This window comes from Phaenicophaeus curvirostris, chromosome 21 (genome assembly GCF_032191515.1).
Source record: "Phaenicophaeus curvirostris isolate KB17595 chromosome 21, BPBGC_Pcur_1.0, whole genome shotgun sequence".
Taxonomy (NCBI): domain Eukaryota; kingdom Metazoa; phylum Chordata; class Aves; order Cuculiformes; family Cuculidae; genus Phaenicophaeus; species Phaenicophaeus curvirostris.
In genome coordinates, this window is record NC_091412.1 from 6,291,102 (window position 1) to 6,307,770 (window position 16,669).

A 16,669-nucleotide genomic window follows, 5' to 3' on the forward strand; every position below is an offset into this window, starting at 1 on the left:
TTAATTGACTTGGGAGATGATGCTAATTTTTCTTGATTGGGGCTGCCACCTTTGCTTTCTCCTAATCTAACATGCACATGCTCTGTTCACCTCTCTTCAGTTCCTCAAAGTCTGCAGGCAGATTCCTTGTGCTTCAGAGAGGAAAACCCAGACACGTGATAGTAGTTTCTGCAACAAGTGGTTGTGTCTGTGTGGACTGGCTTTATCCCGAAGGCCAGGTTTTATTTCTCGGTACGGACAGTCCTGTCCACAGTAGGGTTTCCTCTGTTTACCTATCCAGAGCTTTTTGTCTTCCGTTCTACCTCATGCTCTTACTTTCTGTTTTTCTTCTCCGTCTTCTTTTCTTTGTGCTTCTTAAAGAAACAATGAAAGATTAAAGATTCCTCTGAACTCTTCAGGTAACTCCATAAGAAATGCGGCAGCCCTGATATTAATACCTATTCTATCTGGGATAGGCTGTTAGTGCTAGAAATGATCTCTGTTCTCCCCCAGTATTTTACAGATGAGCACTGAAAAGCGTCTTTATTCAGTTTGACTGTTGCTATTATGTGGCGAGGCATTCAATAAAAGTTGTGATTTGTGAGATGTGTGTGGCCGTTGTTGTTTTTTGCTCTGTCATCTATCAGGGAGAGAAAAGCCAGGCCTGATAATTCTTGGCACATAGCTTTTTCGGTTAAGAATGTCAGCTGTCAGGCTGTCAAGAGAAGTTATTTCTCTAGTTTGTTGTTTTTTTTTTTTTAAATAGGCAGAGATCCTGCCTCTCACTGTGCTCCGTTGATAAGGGGCTGCTTTCTGTGTTGCTGAAAAAGTGTGTCCCATGGTAAGGCCCTGAGTGTATGCCCACTTAAACTTCCAGTGCTTTGTGTTTTCGGTGTGTGACAGCACTTGATTGCTTAATATAAAAATGCATTCAGTTTCTTTTTTTTTTTTTGCAGCTTTTATGTGCTTTTTTCCCTCCCTTTCTCTCTTACTGAATGGAATGCTTTTTTTTCCCCCTTCTCTGTGACTAGGTATTTTAAAAGTGCTCTTTTGCAAAATATGTGCACATTAGATAATCTGGTGTTGCATAAAATCTCTTTCATATTTTGGGAACTTTATGCATGCATAAAATAGACCTAATTGAAGGCAGAGGGTGTTTGTTACAAATGTGAATATAAGGGTGCGGCGCGGAGGGGAAGAATTATGCTAAGTGCCAGGGTGATGTGGCTTTTTTTTTTCCCCCCTTTATTAGTTATTTGCAGAAATGTATCAAAAAGTCATTTTGATGCAGTGTACAATAGTATCACAAACTTGTGCTTTGCATCTTAAGTGCCTGGTTAGAGCACAGTTAGAAGCTGAAATCATTCCTCGATTAGTCCCTGGAGTCCTATATAAGTCTTTAACTCTCAGCATGTGGTCTGTGATTTAACAATGGATGAAGGATTGCTGAACTTGAGCTGAATGTATAACCTGAAATTTTCCAACCTGCAACCCCTTTGCTTTCTTCTCTCCTCTTCTTCCTGGAGAAGATCCATCAAACCCTGCCACAGCTGGCAGCGCATTTACCTTCAGGGCAGAACTTTGGACCTGGAGAGACTGGCAGATGCAGTTCCTAGAAATGGATAGCAAATCACTATCAAAAAGGAGCAAGGTGTTTGGCTGCCATGCAGTTCTTGGGTGTTGCGTTAGGGCTGGAAGCTCTCTTAGAGGTAAGAGGGAATTAATTGGTCCTGACTTACTGCTAGCTTCGTGTGGCTGTGGGTGTAGGTTGTGATCACCTTATTTTGATGATGTTAACCTTCACGTAAAAGGAAGACATTCCCCATGCATGAATTAAGTCTGGACAGCTAATTTACATACTTGATCTCACTTTAAAGATATGAGGCTGGAGCGGTGGGATGCAAACTTCCATGAAAGGTTTTGTTGTTAGCCTGTATAGACTGTTTTGTTGTATGGAGCCATGTCTGTGGATTACAGATGATCATAAGGTTCATAGGTTATTTCTTCCAAACATTGGAGAGGTCTTCAGCCCTCTGTCCAGCTATGCAAGCCAAGGCATGTTGCTTCTAGTTGTCTGTTAAGATTTCCAGCATAGTTACAGACCTTCTGACTTGATGGGAAGATGAAATCTCCTACCACACTGCAGCCAGCCAGCCAGTGGTATTCAGTTTATGTGGAGTTGGGGCTTCAAGCTGAGGGAGGTTTCTCCGGTGCCACAGCACGTCTGCTTCCTGGCAGGTGACCTGCTGGCAAGGGTGTCACTGCTTTCCTCCCAGTGCTTTATTCTCAGAACATCTCTTCTCCTGTGATGAAGTTTGAGCTCAAGTTGCAGGAGCGGGGTTTAGAGGTCCTGAGCTCCTTCCCTGTGTATCAGGCAGGAGGCAGATGTTAGTGGCATTCAGATTTGGCTTGAATCAAACGACACAAGTGGCTGTTCATGGGAAGTTGTCTCAGCTTTTCATGTCCTGCCAGACCTGGAAATCCAGTCATCTATGTGACTTGGCCTTTTTATGTGAGATTTTTGGCAGTTTGTAATGATCTAGGTACTTTGAAGTCTGTAAGCATATTGAGCTGTGATAGTCTTCGATACTGGTGGAGTTCTTGTCCAGGGAAGGACAGGGAAGGAGTGTATTTCCAGCCAGTTGCTTATTTTCAGTAACGTAATTATCATTAGACACCTCTTGGTATTATAGATAAGGTAAGAATGAGGCCTTTCATCGGAGCAGCTGTTCCTCTGGAAGCCAGTAAGGCACCTGTACAGCACAGCCCTGTGCTGCTGAGCCTTGGTGGGAAAGGAAGGAATCAGCAGCCCCTCTTCTCATCCTTCGATAGATAGGAGGCTAAGCTAGTGACCAAGATGCCACAATTCAGTGATTACTTTGAACTCTGCAGGTCTTACAGCCCTAGGGAGAAAAAGAAATGACAGGACTGTCAACATGACAACAATTTTCCTTTAATCCACTATCTGTGCCAAATTCTGTGAGCGCTGGAACAAGAGGAGCCTGGCGTTTGAGAACAGAGAGAGGTGCAGTGCAAAAATACCGGGGGTTTTGATGTCATGCTTTGCAGGGAGCAGGCGAGTCTCTGCAGTGAGACCCCTGGGGCTCAGCAGGCTCCGAGCTAGAAGTGTTACTGCTGAGATGATGAGATGGTTTGCATGCATGGCCGGGAGGGAGTAGGGAGTCTTTGTGAGCTTGGATGCAGTTTGCTGGCTCTCTGCCTCTTGTTCTGGAGGCTCCACTTCCATGTTATGCATTTCTGTTCTCCAATTCATCACTGACAGGGACAGGGAGCTGTGATGGGACCATCCTGAGGATCAGTTGTTTGCAACCTAGTTAGTAGTCGGGAGGTGAGAACAGAGTGTGAGAGTTGGCCTTTTCTGATGGACAAAAGTCCACCTGGACCCATCACGATCTTGCTTAGAGATGGTCTTGTTAAAATCTGGGAGCTGAGTCACACTGTGTGTTCTGCCATCCAAATGCCAATGTATAAACACATCCGTTTTCACAGAATCTCTTGCCAAGTACTCGGATTTACAATGTTAACAGCTTTAAATAAATTCTTCCTGGAGATAACTGATTTATTAGGCTCCTGCCCCTCTGAAGGCAAAGCTAGTCACAATTAACAAACAAAGCAGCACGAGGCACTTATCATTCTGGATAATAAATCTTTCAGTGGTGGGTACCTCTCGCTAATGGGCTTTGGAAGTACAACTATCCGTCAGTCAAAGATCGCCTTCAGCCAGGGCAGGCAGAGACTGTGCGTGTGGGTAAAGAAATAGCTATTAATGTGGCACGTTAATGATTTCCATTTGCGTACCCAGACACATGTTGGACGTGGATGGTGGGTTTGTGTTTGGCAAGAGTGTTTGTGTGGTGTGACCCCTTGCAGCTCTGCTGAAGTTCTTCGTTGATGTTGGTGGGCAGCGTGTTGGGCAGTGCTGTGCGTAGGGGTGGTTTCACGTTGGGGCTGCACGCCTTGGTCTCAGCAGGGCATTCAGGTGTGGAAACCAGTGATCTGTTAGCTTTACTGGTGGTGGTAGAAGGGCAGCGGGTCAGTGGTTTCCTTACTCTGAGGAACAGGAATAGTCCGTAAGCTCTGGGGTTCAATGTGACGGATAAATGAGCCATTTTGATTCTGCTGCTGTCGAACAACAACAGCTACACAAAGCTGGAGGCAGATCAAGCTGTCCCTCATTTTTCTTTGGTTTTCTTTGGTTTTCTTTGGTTTTCCTTGGCAGCAGCTGGAGTTGAATCGACTTATTTACTCCTGGAAAAGGAGGTTTCAGGGCATGCTGGCTGTGGGGTCTGTCTGTGTGGATGAGGGCTGAGTCCTGCCAAGGGGGAGCAGCAGAAGCTGCTGATCCTACGGGAATGAAAGCCTTTCACAGGCAGGGTTTGCTTTTGCCACCAGATGAGGTGTGGCTGGCACCTGAACATTTTAGGAGGGTTGTGGGGTGGTCTTAAGAAAATGTGCCTGGTGCTGCAGGAGCTGGAGCGTCACTCCTACTCCTGAGTAGCTCATACCACCTGCCTTGGAAGAGAAGCTCTCTGAGAATGACGTGGTTACATCTATGCATACAGTTGCTCTGTCTTGTTCTATGGGTGCTCAGCCTTGAAATGGAAATGCCTGAGAGTGGAGGCAGAGGTAGCTCCGACTGCGGATTGGTGCTCCTTCTCCTGAACCTCAGGGGTGTAGCAGTCACCCTTGGTCCTTACTGCTTTCATTATCTTCGTGCTGATAATCCTCCCCTACTCGTGTGCCACCTTTCCTCACGCTTACTCCTTTTCCCACCCCCGTGTCTTAGGGCTCCTCTTGCAGCCTGGCATCCTCCGGCTCTCAGACGTGGTGGCACATGGCTGAGAAATGAGCCCTCCAAGTTTTGGTCAGTAGCTATTGTTGTTGCCTGACGGCGTCTTTGTTTGGATAAACAATTGGTCCAAGACCTGTTAGCATGGTTTCCAGCATCGGGGAGATATTTCTTGCTGGGTTTGTAAAAATGATCTAAATGGATCCGACATCCTGGCTATAAAACATCTGTAACATTACACATTTAGTTATGTTACTAGGGACTTTAGTTCATTTTGATGGGTAGTATTTTATCTGCTACTTTTCCCCTTCTGAAAGCAAAGCTTTCTGTAGAGGAGGATTTATAGAAATATATTTCCAGCACAAAAAAAGTCATGCACATTAAGATGTTGGAGTAAAAGAGAAATAATGTCTTTTTTTGGAGACCTTGGCTGATTTATCTCTTGCTTGGTAGTTTGGTATGACCTTCCTAGCTAGGAAAATATTTTTTATTCTTCCTTTAATAACAATAATGTCAGTAACCATGTCTTGCACTATTCCCGCATCTTCAAATCAGACTTTCAGCAGGTTAGGCATTTAATGAGTGAAGCCTCACAGGCCCCAGTGAGCTGTGGGGATATGTTTTTGTTCTGCTTTTCGTGGAAATCAAGACACGTAGCGCTCGATTTTGCAACGTACTCAACCTAATGAGGCTTCCACAAACGCTGCGAGTTAAAATGTATGCTTAAATGCTGAGCCCTGCAGTCTCCAGCTGAGTTTCTCCCAAGACTTTGATACCTCAGCCCTATGGAGACTAAAATGACTTGCCCCGTGGTCAGTAAGTGAATAAACATCACATGAGGGAGAGGAGCTCTTGTAGCTGTGAGGTGCTGTCTTCCTTTGGAAAAAGTACGAATGTTTTCTCTTGTCTTGCTTCCACACTTCTTTCTCGATGCTGCTCCTCAGGGGCCCTTTTATTCCTAGTCAAGGGTTATTTGATCTGCTTTAGAGCGACAACTATGTTGCTTTCATAATGCCTGATGGGTTCCCTCCCTAGCAAGGGAAACATCTTTCTTTTGCGAGACGAAGGTGGGAATATGGCAATTCCTGCAATTCCCAAACCCATTTGCGTGTGGGGAAGAGGATAAAAGAAAACGTGGCATTTCATAAAATTGTGAAAGTGTTTCAACAGCAGTAATAGGCAAATCCAGACACTTTGCAAGATTCCAGTGGTCTCACATCAGAGGAAAAGATCACCCTGGTGAAAAACCCAAGCAGCGCGTTGCATAGACATTAACTTGACTCAGCAGTTGAAGTAAAACTTGCTCATCAGCAACTGATTGCCATGTGCATCCATATTATGTAGATGAAATTAATCAAGCCTAAGGGTTAAAGTTTTCCATTTGTTCTTTTTGGAGAAATCATCTGGAGTATGTTGGGAGGGAGGTAAATTGCTTTGTGCAATTCTTTTCCCTTCTTGTGAATTTTTCTTGTGTTAGCAGAACATTATCTGGAGCCTCAGCAGAGAGCTCTCATCGCTGATTTGACAAGGTTATCATGAGAAATTAGTAGATACTAACTTAGAAGTATTTAACTTATGGCTGCTTTCTGCACTCTAGAGGCAATAAACTTTTTTTGCTGTGACCTCAGTGTTTGGAGCTGGAAGAATTTATAAACTCTTACAGAAAGAGCACTTTTCTCAGCCTCCAAATTGGACTGTGCTATTGGATTTTCTTAAACACTGTGTTAAACCTCCAAATACATTAATTCCTTCTCCTTTTTGTAAGTGCATGCTTAAAGAAGGGTTCATTGACAGCGCCGTAAAAGCCACTCTAGCTGCAGAACCACGTGTTTTTGGGAAGAGCGGGCTGCTTGTGCGCTGAACGGTATGGCTGGATGGAGAGGCTAACTGCTGGTGCCTGTTCCTTTAGCGTTAGCAGTACGTGTGGAACAGCTGAAGAAGAAAAAGTGGTAGGTTTTGCCCATAGAATGAGAGCTCATCCTCTGCAGATAGTTTGATGCTTGCCCTGCGAGTTTCTCCAGCAGCAGCGCTTACAAGTGGAGAGGCTTGTGCGGGATCTGTGTTCTGGCTCCTCCCTGGCAGCCAGGATGTGGCAACGTGACTTCATGGGCTCAGGCAGCCCATCTGGTTAAAAGGCAGCACTCTTGTTGTTCATGGCTTTCCCTGAGCTTCCATGAGCTGTTTGGTGCTGGCCCTTGGGAAGAGCTTGAGGTTGGCGAGTGGGAACGTCTGTCCTTGTGCCTGGAGCCCTGGGAGCTGGAGATGCTTCGGGCAGCAACCGCAGCTGTATGCAAATACAGCAACGATTGAAAGTACTTATTCAATTTTGCCTACTGCTTCTCCTCTAACAGATTTATAGATTTTAATTGGGTTGATATGACTCAAATCACAGAAATATTGTGAGGAGTCTTGGATGAGGGTTTTGAGTCAATGGGAGCTACAGGACCTGGAAAAATTAGACCTCTCAAGTGCCTCAGTATGGATTTTGGGGTCCAGCTCCAGGCATGCAGCTTTGAAGTCGCCGGCCTTCGTGGTCAGCTGTCCTGTGGGGCAGACCCTCAGCCACTCTGAATTGTGGAAGACCCCCAGTCTGTGCTTTCAGGAGATGCACAGCAGTTTTGACAGAAGAAAATGCTGCTCGCTGCTGTATCCAGCCTCCACGCAGTGTCTGTCTTGCTGCATACCCCTCCCGGGTCTGGGAAAGCAGGGACGGCTGGTTGGCTATGTTACCTTCGCCTTGCATTGTTCCTAATTAAAAACCAAGGAGTAGGGTACATTTTGGGAAGCTGCTTAGTTTGGTTTTCCACTCTGTGACCCACTTTAGTCCACCCTGCTTCCCCTGTAGAGCCTTACTCCAAATTGACCTTGAACATGCCCTTGTAAAAGTGTTCTCTCACAGTTGTGTGTCCTGTTGGAGGACACAGGTTTTCTGGCTGTATTTTGGATACGGCACATGATGTTTCTTTCCAGGAGACCGTGTAATACAAATACAGGAACTGATGAACTGATTGTATTGGTCAGTTGATGCTGTCTTCCCATCAGATGTCGATGCTGTGTTGTTGAATGTGAAGTCCCTGGGCAGAATGCCATCTCGTGCTCCGAACAAGGCAAAGTTTTGCCAGTAGCGTGTAGACTTAGGAGCAGAGTCTTAATTGCTTCCCACTGGGGCCTTTGTCCCTACATTACATGGGCATTGCAAAAACCCCGCCTCTAGCACATAATCTTATTGGGTAATGGTCTCTGTTTGTGCTCCTGAGATGTATTCTTTTAAAAATAATTATCTTCATTTAAATGTATTAATGCAGATTTTCAGCACTACTGACCAGTAATCAGGCAGCACGTTAGCTCAGTTGTCTGCACTCAGCCAATATTTGGAGTTAGCTTCCTTATCGTGACCGTGCGTGAGACGCTAAAGCATCCAGGGAAGTAGATTTCCTCTCTGCTCCCCTCTCCCTTGCTTCTGTAACCCATAAAAGAGTTAACTAGAGCACAGTAGAAGGGAGCAGCCCTGAGGGATATGATATAACTGGTTATAGCGAGGCTGTGGGGCTGTGATGTATTCCTGTTCTCCGGAGGGCGTGAAGTCTGGCTCTGGTGAATTTTACTGTAGCTTTTGATATGAAGCTCCAAGCCAGATTTTGCTGAAAAAAAGTGCTGAGCTCTCACAGCTGGGGCTAATTTTCAGGGGAATGGATCTCCCATGAAGGGAGTTCTTCCTGGTGGCGCACGAAAGCGCGTTGCTGGGCTTGGGGAGCAGGGGTTTGCAGGGTGCATAGAGGAGGGTGCGGGATGCTCCTGCACAGACAGCAGGTTCTGCTAGGGGACCCTTTTCTGGGGGTTGCTTATCCATACCCATGAGTGAATAAGGAGCTGGTCCTCCCAGAGAGTTAAATTTGGTTGTAGTTGGGAAGATGACCAGGCAGGGCTTTGCTGGGAGCCAGGCCAGCTTTCCTTGTGAACCTCCGAGGATGTCTTTTGGTGATTGCTGCCAGTTCAGTCTGCCATATAAAAGCCACCTTGTGTGTTCTGCCTCCTGCTGATACCGTAGTCGTCGAGGGAGGGGAAAAAATAAAACAGCAGCCAAACTCTGACCCTCCCAAAGTTAACAGCAAAGCCAGCGACAGCCAAAATCTAGGAGTACAACAGGGACTAGGTTAATGGTTTCATTTATGAATGGGTTGGGAGAATGCAATCCATCTGTATTTTCCACAGAAATCAAGAGAACTGATTTACGCCGCTGGGAATCTGTGCTGCTTCTCAGGATTAAAGAGCTCTTTCATTCCTGCATACCTTTCTATAGCTTGAGTCTGTTCTTGGAGGGCGACATTAGCTTACACGGGGGCTGGGCACAAGGTATTTACACCATTTAAGTCCTGCTGAAATCCTGGTTTGAATACTTGAGCGTGTTGTAGGTGGCATGTAAAGCTGTGCTGCCTTTGCATAGGACTGAACTCCTCTTGCTGTTGTGGAGCTTGAGAGTCTGGTGTTTGCAAGCCGAAGGCACACGGTGCTCAGCAAAACGTGTCTGTTGTTTGCCAGCCGTGCAGGAGCACCAGGGAAGAGGATGGCTCCTGGAGTGTTCTCTCACTTGGGGAATGGAGAAAGGTTGGCAGCTTTCAGAAAATGTTGCTTTTTTTTTTTTCATCCTGGGCTTTGCATCCTGTTTCAGTTTGGGTTTTAATAGCTTTTTTGGAACTCGCTGTGAGGATCCCAGAGGCAAAAATAAACCTGGAGAGTTCTTACTTATGGTTTGTGCTCTGCCAAAGAAGCCTAGCAATTTAGTTAACAAGATCACTTCCCCCATTACATGAGTTATTGTTGTTTTTAATTAGAGGTAATGCTGTAGTTTGAATGTACGACACAATGGGGTATAAAATGCAGTTCAGCATATATACCAAAGATGATTTTTCCAATTATAAACCTATTTAGAAGGCGGATACATTAGAAATGATGAGACGTCAATCTGCAGATGAGGTGAGCAGGCTGGAATACGCATGCACCCACGCAACCCTGCTATCGTATGAGAAATAGGAAAGTGCTCTGGAAAACAGTTATATATGCATAATTAGCTTAATCTGAAATTAATGCTAATTTCAGCTATTTGCGATGCAGATTCACTATTAGTACTCTAGTCCACTTACCTCTGTAGTGAGGAGGTGAAGACGCAAAGCCTTAATGAATTCCACACCAGAGCCGAGTTCCTGCATCGGTTTCCAGGGTGTTCTATGAGCCTCGTGCATGTTGGTTTGCTCCAGCGCCTCTCTCTGCCTCTCACTTTTAGACAGCAGCCGCTCATTTAGAAAATAGTCCTTTTTTCAGCAAAGAGGTGACGACGGCATGCAGAGTATTCTGGTCATTCTGCCTCCACTGCCATCCACACTTGCCCAGGTCATTTCTAACTGCACCTGCACCTTTGGATAACCTGGTTTCAAAGCACGTGCATTTTGCTTTGCGACAAGACCTGCCGCTGACAAGCTGCGTCTCCTCTCTGTGCTGGCTGGATGTAAGTGCTCATGCTTTCCAACCTCATCATCTGGGCCTCCTAAGCCAAGAGTTCTCTGCTAAAACTTGAGGGGTGAGGGGGCAGCCAAAAAAGGCCGTGTAAAGAACGGTAGGGAAATGGCATTTGAAACGGTGACCCTGAAATCAAATGTGTAACTCCTGTGTTAAACGTGGACTTGCCTGAAAACAGGAGTTGATATTTGTTACTTGAGATTCTGAAATCGTGGGAATTCTGCAGAGTACTTCATCGACTTCAAATGTCCTCTGTCTGTTTTTAATAATTAGGATAATAAACCAGTTTCAGTGTGTGCATGTGGGGGAAGAACCCCCAGAAAGCTAACACCAGAGTTAGGTGAGTACACGAGGATATTAACAGACACGGAGCTGGAGGCTCCAACTTTGCAGGACTGTGGTTCCTGCCTTTCAGCTCAAAAAGTGTTTGATGTGCGTGAATGGGACAGGGTGGTTGTTTCCAGAGACTGAATCGTCAGCCTGTTGTTGAGAGATTTACCTGATATGCCCCAAACTGATTTCGTTACAACCGTAACCTTGCAGAAAATGACATGAACTCGGAAGACTTGTCTTGCTAAAGCAGGGTGTTTTTTCCTGCTTCAACAGCACCTGAAGTGTTTGCTCGATTGCAGAAGACAAAGGTGAATGTATTTTTCAAAAGCCAAGCCAATAAAGAGACTGTAACCTTGAATGACTCCTCGCAGTAGTAGTCACATGTGTTTTGATTAACTGCAACACCAGCACAGTACACAAACAAAGCAATTCTGCAGGTACTCACAATTAACGGACTTCATAACCAGCGTTAGATCCAGCTCTTCCCTGTTGATTCCTTCTGCAGCGAGAGACGCCTTCAGTATACAAAAGCTCCAAAACCATGGAATATATCTACATTTTGCAGAGCCCTGCGGTACGGAATGATAGATGTATTATACTGCAAATTAAAACCAAAGACATGAAGAAGCTGCAAGTTTCTGGGTGACCTAGACCTCTTCGAGTCATTTCACAAGGATGGATTTGTGATTGATTCACACTAATCATTTCCTGTCGCCCAAACACTGCTGTTCCTACCCCAGGCAAAGTGCATTTGGAGCTGTGTCTGAGGGACTGACCCCGAAACCTTCTGCTGTTTGTGGGAGTGCCCTGTTGTAGGCAGCACTCTGCCTGAAAGCAGATTATACATTGATTTGCAGGGAGAGATAAAGATCCTCAGTGACTTTCCTTGAAGGAATTCAGGCTGGTCCTCCTAGGACCAGGACTTTTTGGGGGGACTTCTTTTGCCAATAAAACCTTTTTTATAATGAGTAATTTTGTTAGATATATACATGAATGTTTTTAGAAGAGTGTACTTTTTTTTTGGCTTAAGATCTGCTGGTTTATTTTCTGAGCCAAATGAGAAATTTTGATTTTAAAACAAAACCTTAATTTTTAAAACAAACTCTTCCGTTGGCTCAGTTCTTTGTGCCTCTGCTCATTTGTCATCTTAATGTTTATTAAACAGCACTAAGTGTACTTCATTAAATGCTTTTTAACCCTTTGTCTTTTGAAACAAGCACAGATGTGGGGAGGTGATAATGGAGAATGGGGTATCACACAATAAGAACGTTGCTGACTGGGATGAACCAGAATCCCATTGGTGTCAGTGCCCTGTAGTCAGCTGAGGGAACTTGGTGATAAATGAGGTGATCTCCTCCTCTGTCGTTGCAGCCATTAGCAATGAGAGTTTTGGGAACTTCCTAATTATGGTCAGTTTTCTCAGAACTTGGCAATTTGATGTGCTTTAAAATCTTTTCTATTGGTGATGCAGTGGCTGATCTACACAGGAGGTGTCCCTGGTATAGTAAAATCCCTGAATTAGTGAGTACTTTTACGGTTTCTTATGTCTTTTGAGTGCTCCGTCGTGTTTGGCTAATGTGTTTGAAACCTTTGGCTGTTTGCTGTTAGGCTAACAGTCTCTACTCCAAGTCTTCAGGCTCCGAGGAGCGGATCTTTGCAGTGGACCCACAGGCTGGAGCCCGATCCTTCGCAGAGCAGGACCACAATGCTCTTCATTTTTTACCCTAATGAAGTCTTGCCTCATAACTCATCTGCTTTGCTAATGAGAGAGCGTTGGCAGGTTTGAGCAGGAGTTGGAGGCTTTGTTTCCAGTTGGTCCAAGTCCTACTGCAGTTACCTAGTAATTGAGAATTGGTGAGGCTGTACTAGCACAGACAAGTCAATGGCGTACAGTAGTTTGCCGTGCACTAATGCTTGAGAGAGAAATACATGCTTCCAGCACAAGGTGCTGAGGGACATGGTTTAGTGTTTGATAGGAATGGTTGGACTCGATGATCCGGTGGGTCTCTTCCAACCTGGTTATTCTATGAAACGACAGCTTTCCTCATCTTCTGAGGTTCTCCCAAGCACCCCAGGCTAAATCCAAGCCAAGTACAGTGGTGGCGTTGTTGCCAGCTTCAGGAGCCCATCGTGTCACCAGCGTAAGCGGGCTTCTTTCATTGATCTCTGCTGTGCACATCCAGACCTTTATGGGGAAAAGGCTGATTTCCAAACCTGCCTGTGTCTTGTGACTGCATCTCCTGGGCTGCCGGTGGTCTTTGGGTCGTGGGAGATGGAGGTGAGAAGATGAGCTGAGCCCGTGGTGAGTCCGGGGGCATGTTGGTGCCTTGTGCCAGGGATGAAAGACAAGCAATGAAATCTCCTGTGGAGGACGCCAGGACAGGAGGAATTGCTAGGACTATGTGCTTCATCTGTTCCTTTGCTGAGGGGAATGTATGTAACAAAGCAATTGAACCATCTCTTCAGGAAGGTGTAGATTGTAAAAGCAGACTTAATTTTGTGATTCACTTTTGTACCAAAGAGCTGATTTCTGAAACCATTTCCCAGCTCGCAGCACATCTCTAGGCATTAAAATGTTGTGAATTTGCTTGTCAGTACCAATATTTTCTTTGACTGAAGCTATTGAAACAAAGTAGTCTTTTTTCTTTTTTTTTTCATTCTTTAACCTTCAATCTTGCTTCTAAAAGAAGTAGCTCTCTCTTTCTTTCTTTCTTGGTCAAATATAAAAATGATGATAATTTCAAATATTGCTTTAGAATAATTGCTTTCCTCCCTCTTTTGTATGACAACAGAAGCTTGGCCTGATCTTAAATCAGATGCTGGCAGGCAGAGGGCTCTTGACAGCCCTTCAAAATCCTTTAGTTACAAGTCGGCTTTAGCCAATTCTTTATTTGTAAATGACAATTTTCTACAGAAAAATATATGCTTGGGCTTCAATTTCGGAGTCCTAGATTGCAGCCAGGAAAAAATAATTGAATTTTTACACTGTTGTTCCCCCCCTCTTCCTTTCTTCGTAACTTAAAAAAATAAAGTGAAGCTCTGTAAAGCGTAGCCAGGGGCTGATTGAGGGAAGTATCTCCCCTGGTTAATGTGACTGGCAGTGGAGACGGGAGTGATGTTTAATTTGTTCTTTGCTGAGAGGATTTGGGGCTACTCCAAGCTTTTTGTTCGGTGTCTCAGTTCTGCGAAGGCTTTGCCCACGTCTGCACGACGTGGCTCATCACCGCAGCTCCACTCGTGGAGCAGAACCTGGCTGAGAGTCTGGGGAGAGCCATTGCTGTCAGTGGGTCTGGTGGCGCTGGGGGCAGAGCTGGCTGGGGTGGGGTGGCCGTGCTGTTGTTCTCTTTGCGTTGCTTCAGCATTTGCTGGCTGATACTTAACCAAGCAAGTCCTGGCTCTGGAGTCACGTGGCATTTTTGCCCTTCAGTCTTTGTAAGGTGGTTGCTTTGTCCAGTTTCTGCCGTACAGACAATGAACTCAAAGGTTTAAGGCATGAATTTCTTATTGTTGACTTTATGACATCTCTATATGGGGTGGGCTGCTCATTAGTTGTCTCCGTTGCCTGCTCTAAGCTGGTGCATTGCCCTCTGTCCAGGCATACAGGGATGATGCCTGCCCCTTCAGAGCATGTTGATAACATTGTCCTGGATTTAAAGTGACTCACAAAGCTCAAAGGGTTTGGGATCAGCCCACAAAAGACACCAACTTCCCCTACCAGATAAACCATAATGAATTATCTGATAGTACGTTCTCTGTAAGGTGTCCAGCATCATCCCTTCACCTGGTATGGACCAGCCTCCGGTGCATGGAGCTCAGCAGGAACAGCTGGGTGCTTGGCTTGGGTCTGGAGGATCATGAAGGGGTTTTTGAAGGACCTGATCCAGCCCCAGGTGATGGTGATGCTGTGAGCATTTCAGCTGAAATGTGGTTTGTGGCAGCTAGGGGACTGCATTGGTGGTTCTTGCTGTCTTCAGTATTTGATTATTTTTAAAGGAACTATGCAAGTTCCTTTTAGACTGACCCATGGAAACTTAATAACCCGTTGCTTGGATTTGACATAATTAACTTTTGTCTGCCAGAGATCATGCACTCTGTCTTTAGGAAAGATGGGAGGAATGGCATGTCTCTTTGAGACAGTAGCTATGAGGATACAACACTTGAACTCCTTTTTCACTTATATTTGCATTGAGAAGCACAATAAAAATCATTTATTAAAAAAAAATATCCGGGGGCTAAAGTTGTTATTGAGTGCACTTACTCAGCCATTTCTCAAATAAAACCAAAACAAGACAAAGAAAAAAAAGAAGCATCTAATCAAATAGAATGTGAATTGCTTTTGTACAGAAATAATCTCAGTAACTGGGTTAAGGGATAGCATCTGAAGAATAATTCTTTTTTTTCCACATATTGTTTGAAACGATCTGGTTAAACCGTATGCTTGTCTTGTAATTTCTTACAGATGGTCACAAGAACAAAGAAAATATTTGTAGGTGGATTATCGGCTAATACAGTAGTGGAAGACGTAAAGCAATACTTTGAACAGTTTGGCAAGGTAAGTTCCTGCCCAAGTGAGCATTACATATTTTGAATTCCTTTTTTCCCCTTTCTTTTTAAAGTTGGTTTTGAAAAACAAAAGTGCAATGAGGCTTATGCTCAAAGAAGGGCCATGGGTTTTGCCTTTCAGTGTCACCTCTTGAAGCCTATGAAATCTCTTCTTGAATTCCTTTTCAGTTTGTTGCATGTTTATGTCTACATCATTGCCACACTGTTTACCTTCATTAAAGAGAAAAGAATCATTGAGAGGTGAATTTGTGCATGTTCAGGAAGAATTTGACCCTTGGCTGAATGATTATACAGTTGTTTTCTCCATAAAATTAGCCTTCTGTTTACCTCTGATTCCAGTGGCAAAAGGAGGAGATAGACGTGTTTGAGAGAGCTCATTAGGTTGTGAAAATGCCTGAAGGGACCACATGAATAGCACGAATAATATGGAACTCACTAGAATATCCGTTTAATTTGTTATTAAAAAAACCTTATGCAAGATCCAGTGGAAATACATGTAGAATGCTCACATGTTTTTTAAAAAGAGTTTATGCAAGGGAGGAAACCTGCACTCTTCCAGAACAGGTGATGAAATAACTCTTGACTCCACAATCCAGGCTCTGCCTAGCTGGATTTTAGTGCCACCAACTTCCATGGAGCTTACTGGATCCGCAGGGCTTCTGGGGGCTGAGTCTGGAGTCCAACAAAGTGAAGAGCTTGCAGAACCATCTGCTTTGAAAGCAGTTCCTGGTACCCTCTTCCTGTCAGCCCCACCATCTGCAGGGCTCCATAGAGCTCAATTCCTGTCTTTTGGAGTTCATCAGTTGATGATTTAGATGCATGATTGCATGAGGACACAGCGGGATATCCCAAAGCAAAGCAGCTCCCATTCCTTGTAGTTAGTTTATGTTTCTTTTATCTGCCCTGAAAAGCGTTGGCCAGGCAGTATTTTGTTGCGGGCTGAGGAGGGGAGTTTATAAATTGTTGCTGTGCTGGATTGATAGGTTGTTTTGCAAACCTCTTTTTTTATTTTCAATAATGATCTTCGATTCCGGCAGGATGTTTACAGCCTGCTGAGCCTTTTATTAAAGGATTACATGAGCTTTTGGATGTATCTTCTGTAGTTACTTCTAATTGCAGAACTCCTCTAACCTGCATTTTTGAAGTTAATAATAGTTTCAATATAAGTACTTTGCATATTGTCTGGATGCTGTCTTAATATAGCCTTTTTAATTTCACCATCTGGTAGTTTCATGCTTGCAATTTTACAGTCCCTGAGAATGCAGACAACTAGACTGTGTTTTTCAGTAGTGACTAGTGATTCAGGACACTTCGGTTCTGCTTTCTTGCTCTGCCTTTTTTGAGATAGCTCAAAAGGGGCCTGTCTTTGCAAAGGCAACACTTTTGGAAAACTAAATATTTTTTCAAGTGTCTTAATTTGAAGGCTTGAATAATTGAGGCACTGAAAATAATTGCAAGGGTTGCACTCAA

The 16,669-nt window shown here is 44.5% G+C and overlaps 1 protein-coding gene across 24 annotated transcripts in view; it reads left to right on the top strand.

The window, feature by feature from the left end:
* Positions 1-16,669, top strand: part of MSI2 (musashi RNA binding protein 2) — a 250,360-nt gene that overhangs the window by 69,886 nt on the left and 163,805 nt on the right. For all 24 annotated transcript variants that reach the window (XR_011338955.1, XR_011338956.1, XR_011338959.1 and 21 more), the window contains exon 6: positions 15,096-15,188. Coding sequence is in view for 18 of the 24 variants with exons in the window: in XM_069874417.1 (XP_069730518.1) it covers positions 15,096-15,188 (93 nt within the window). In the remaining 6 variants the exon portion in view is untranslated. The remainder of the gene's footprint in view (positions 1-15,095; positions 15,189-16,669) is intronic.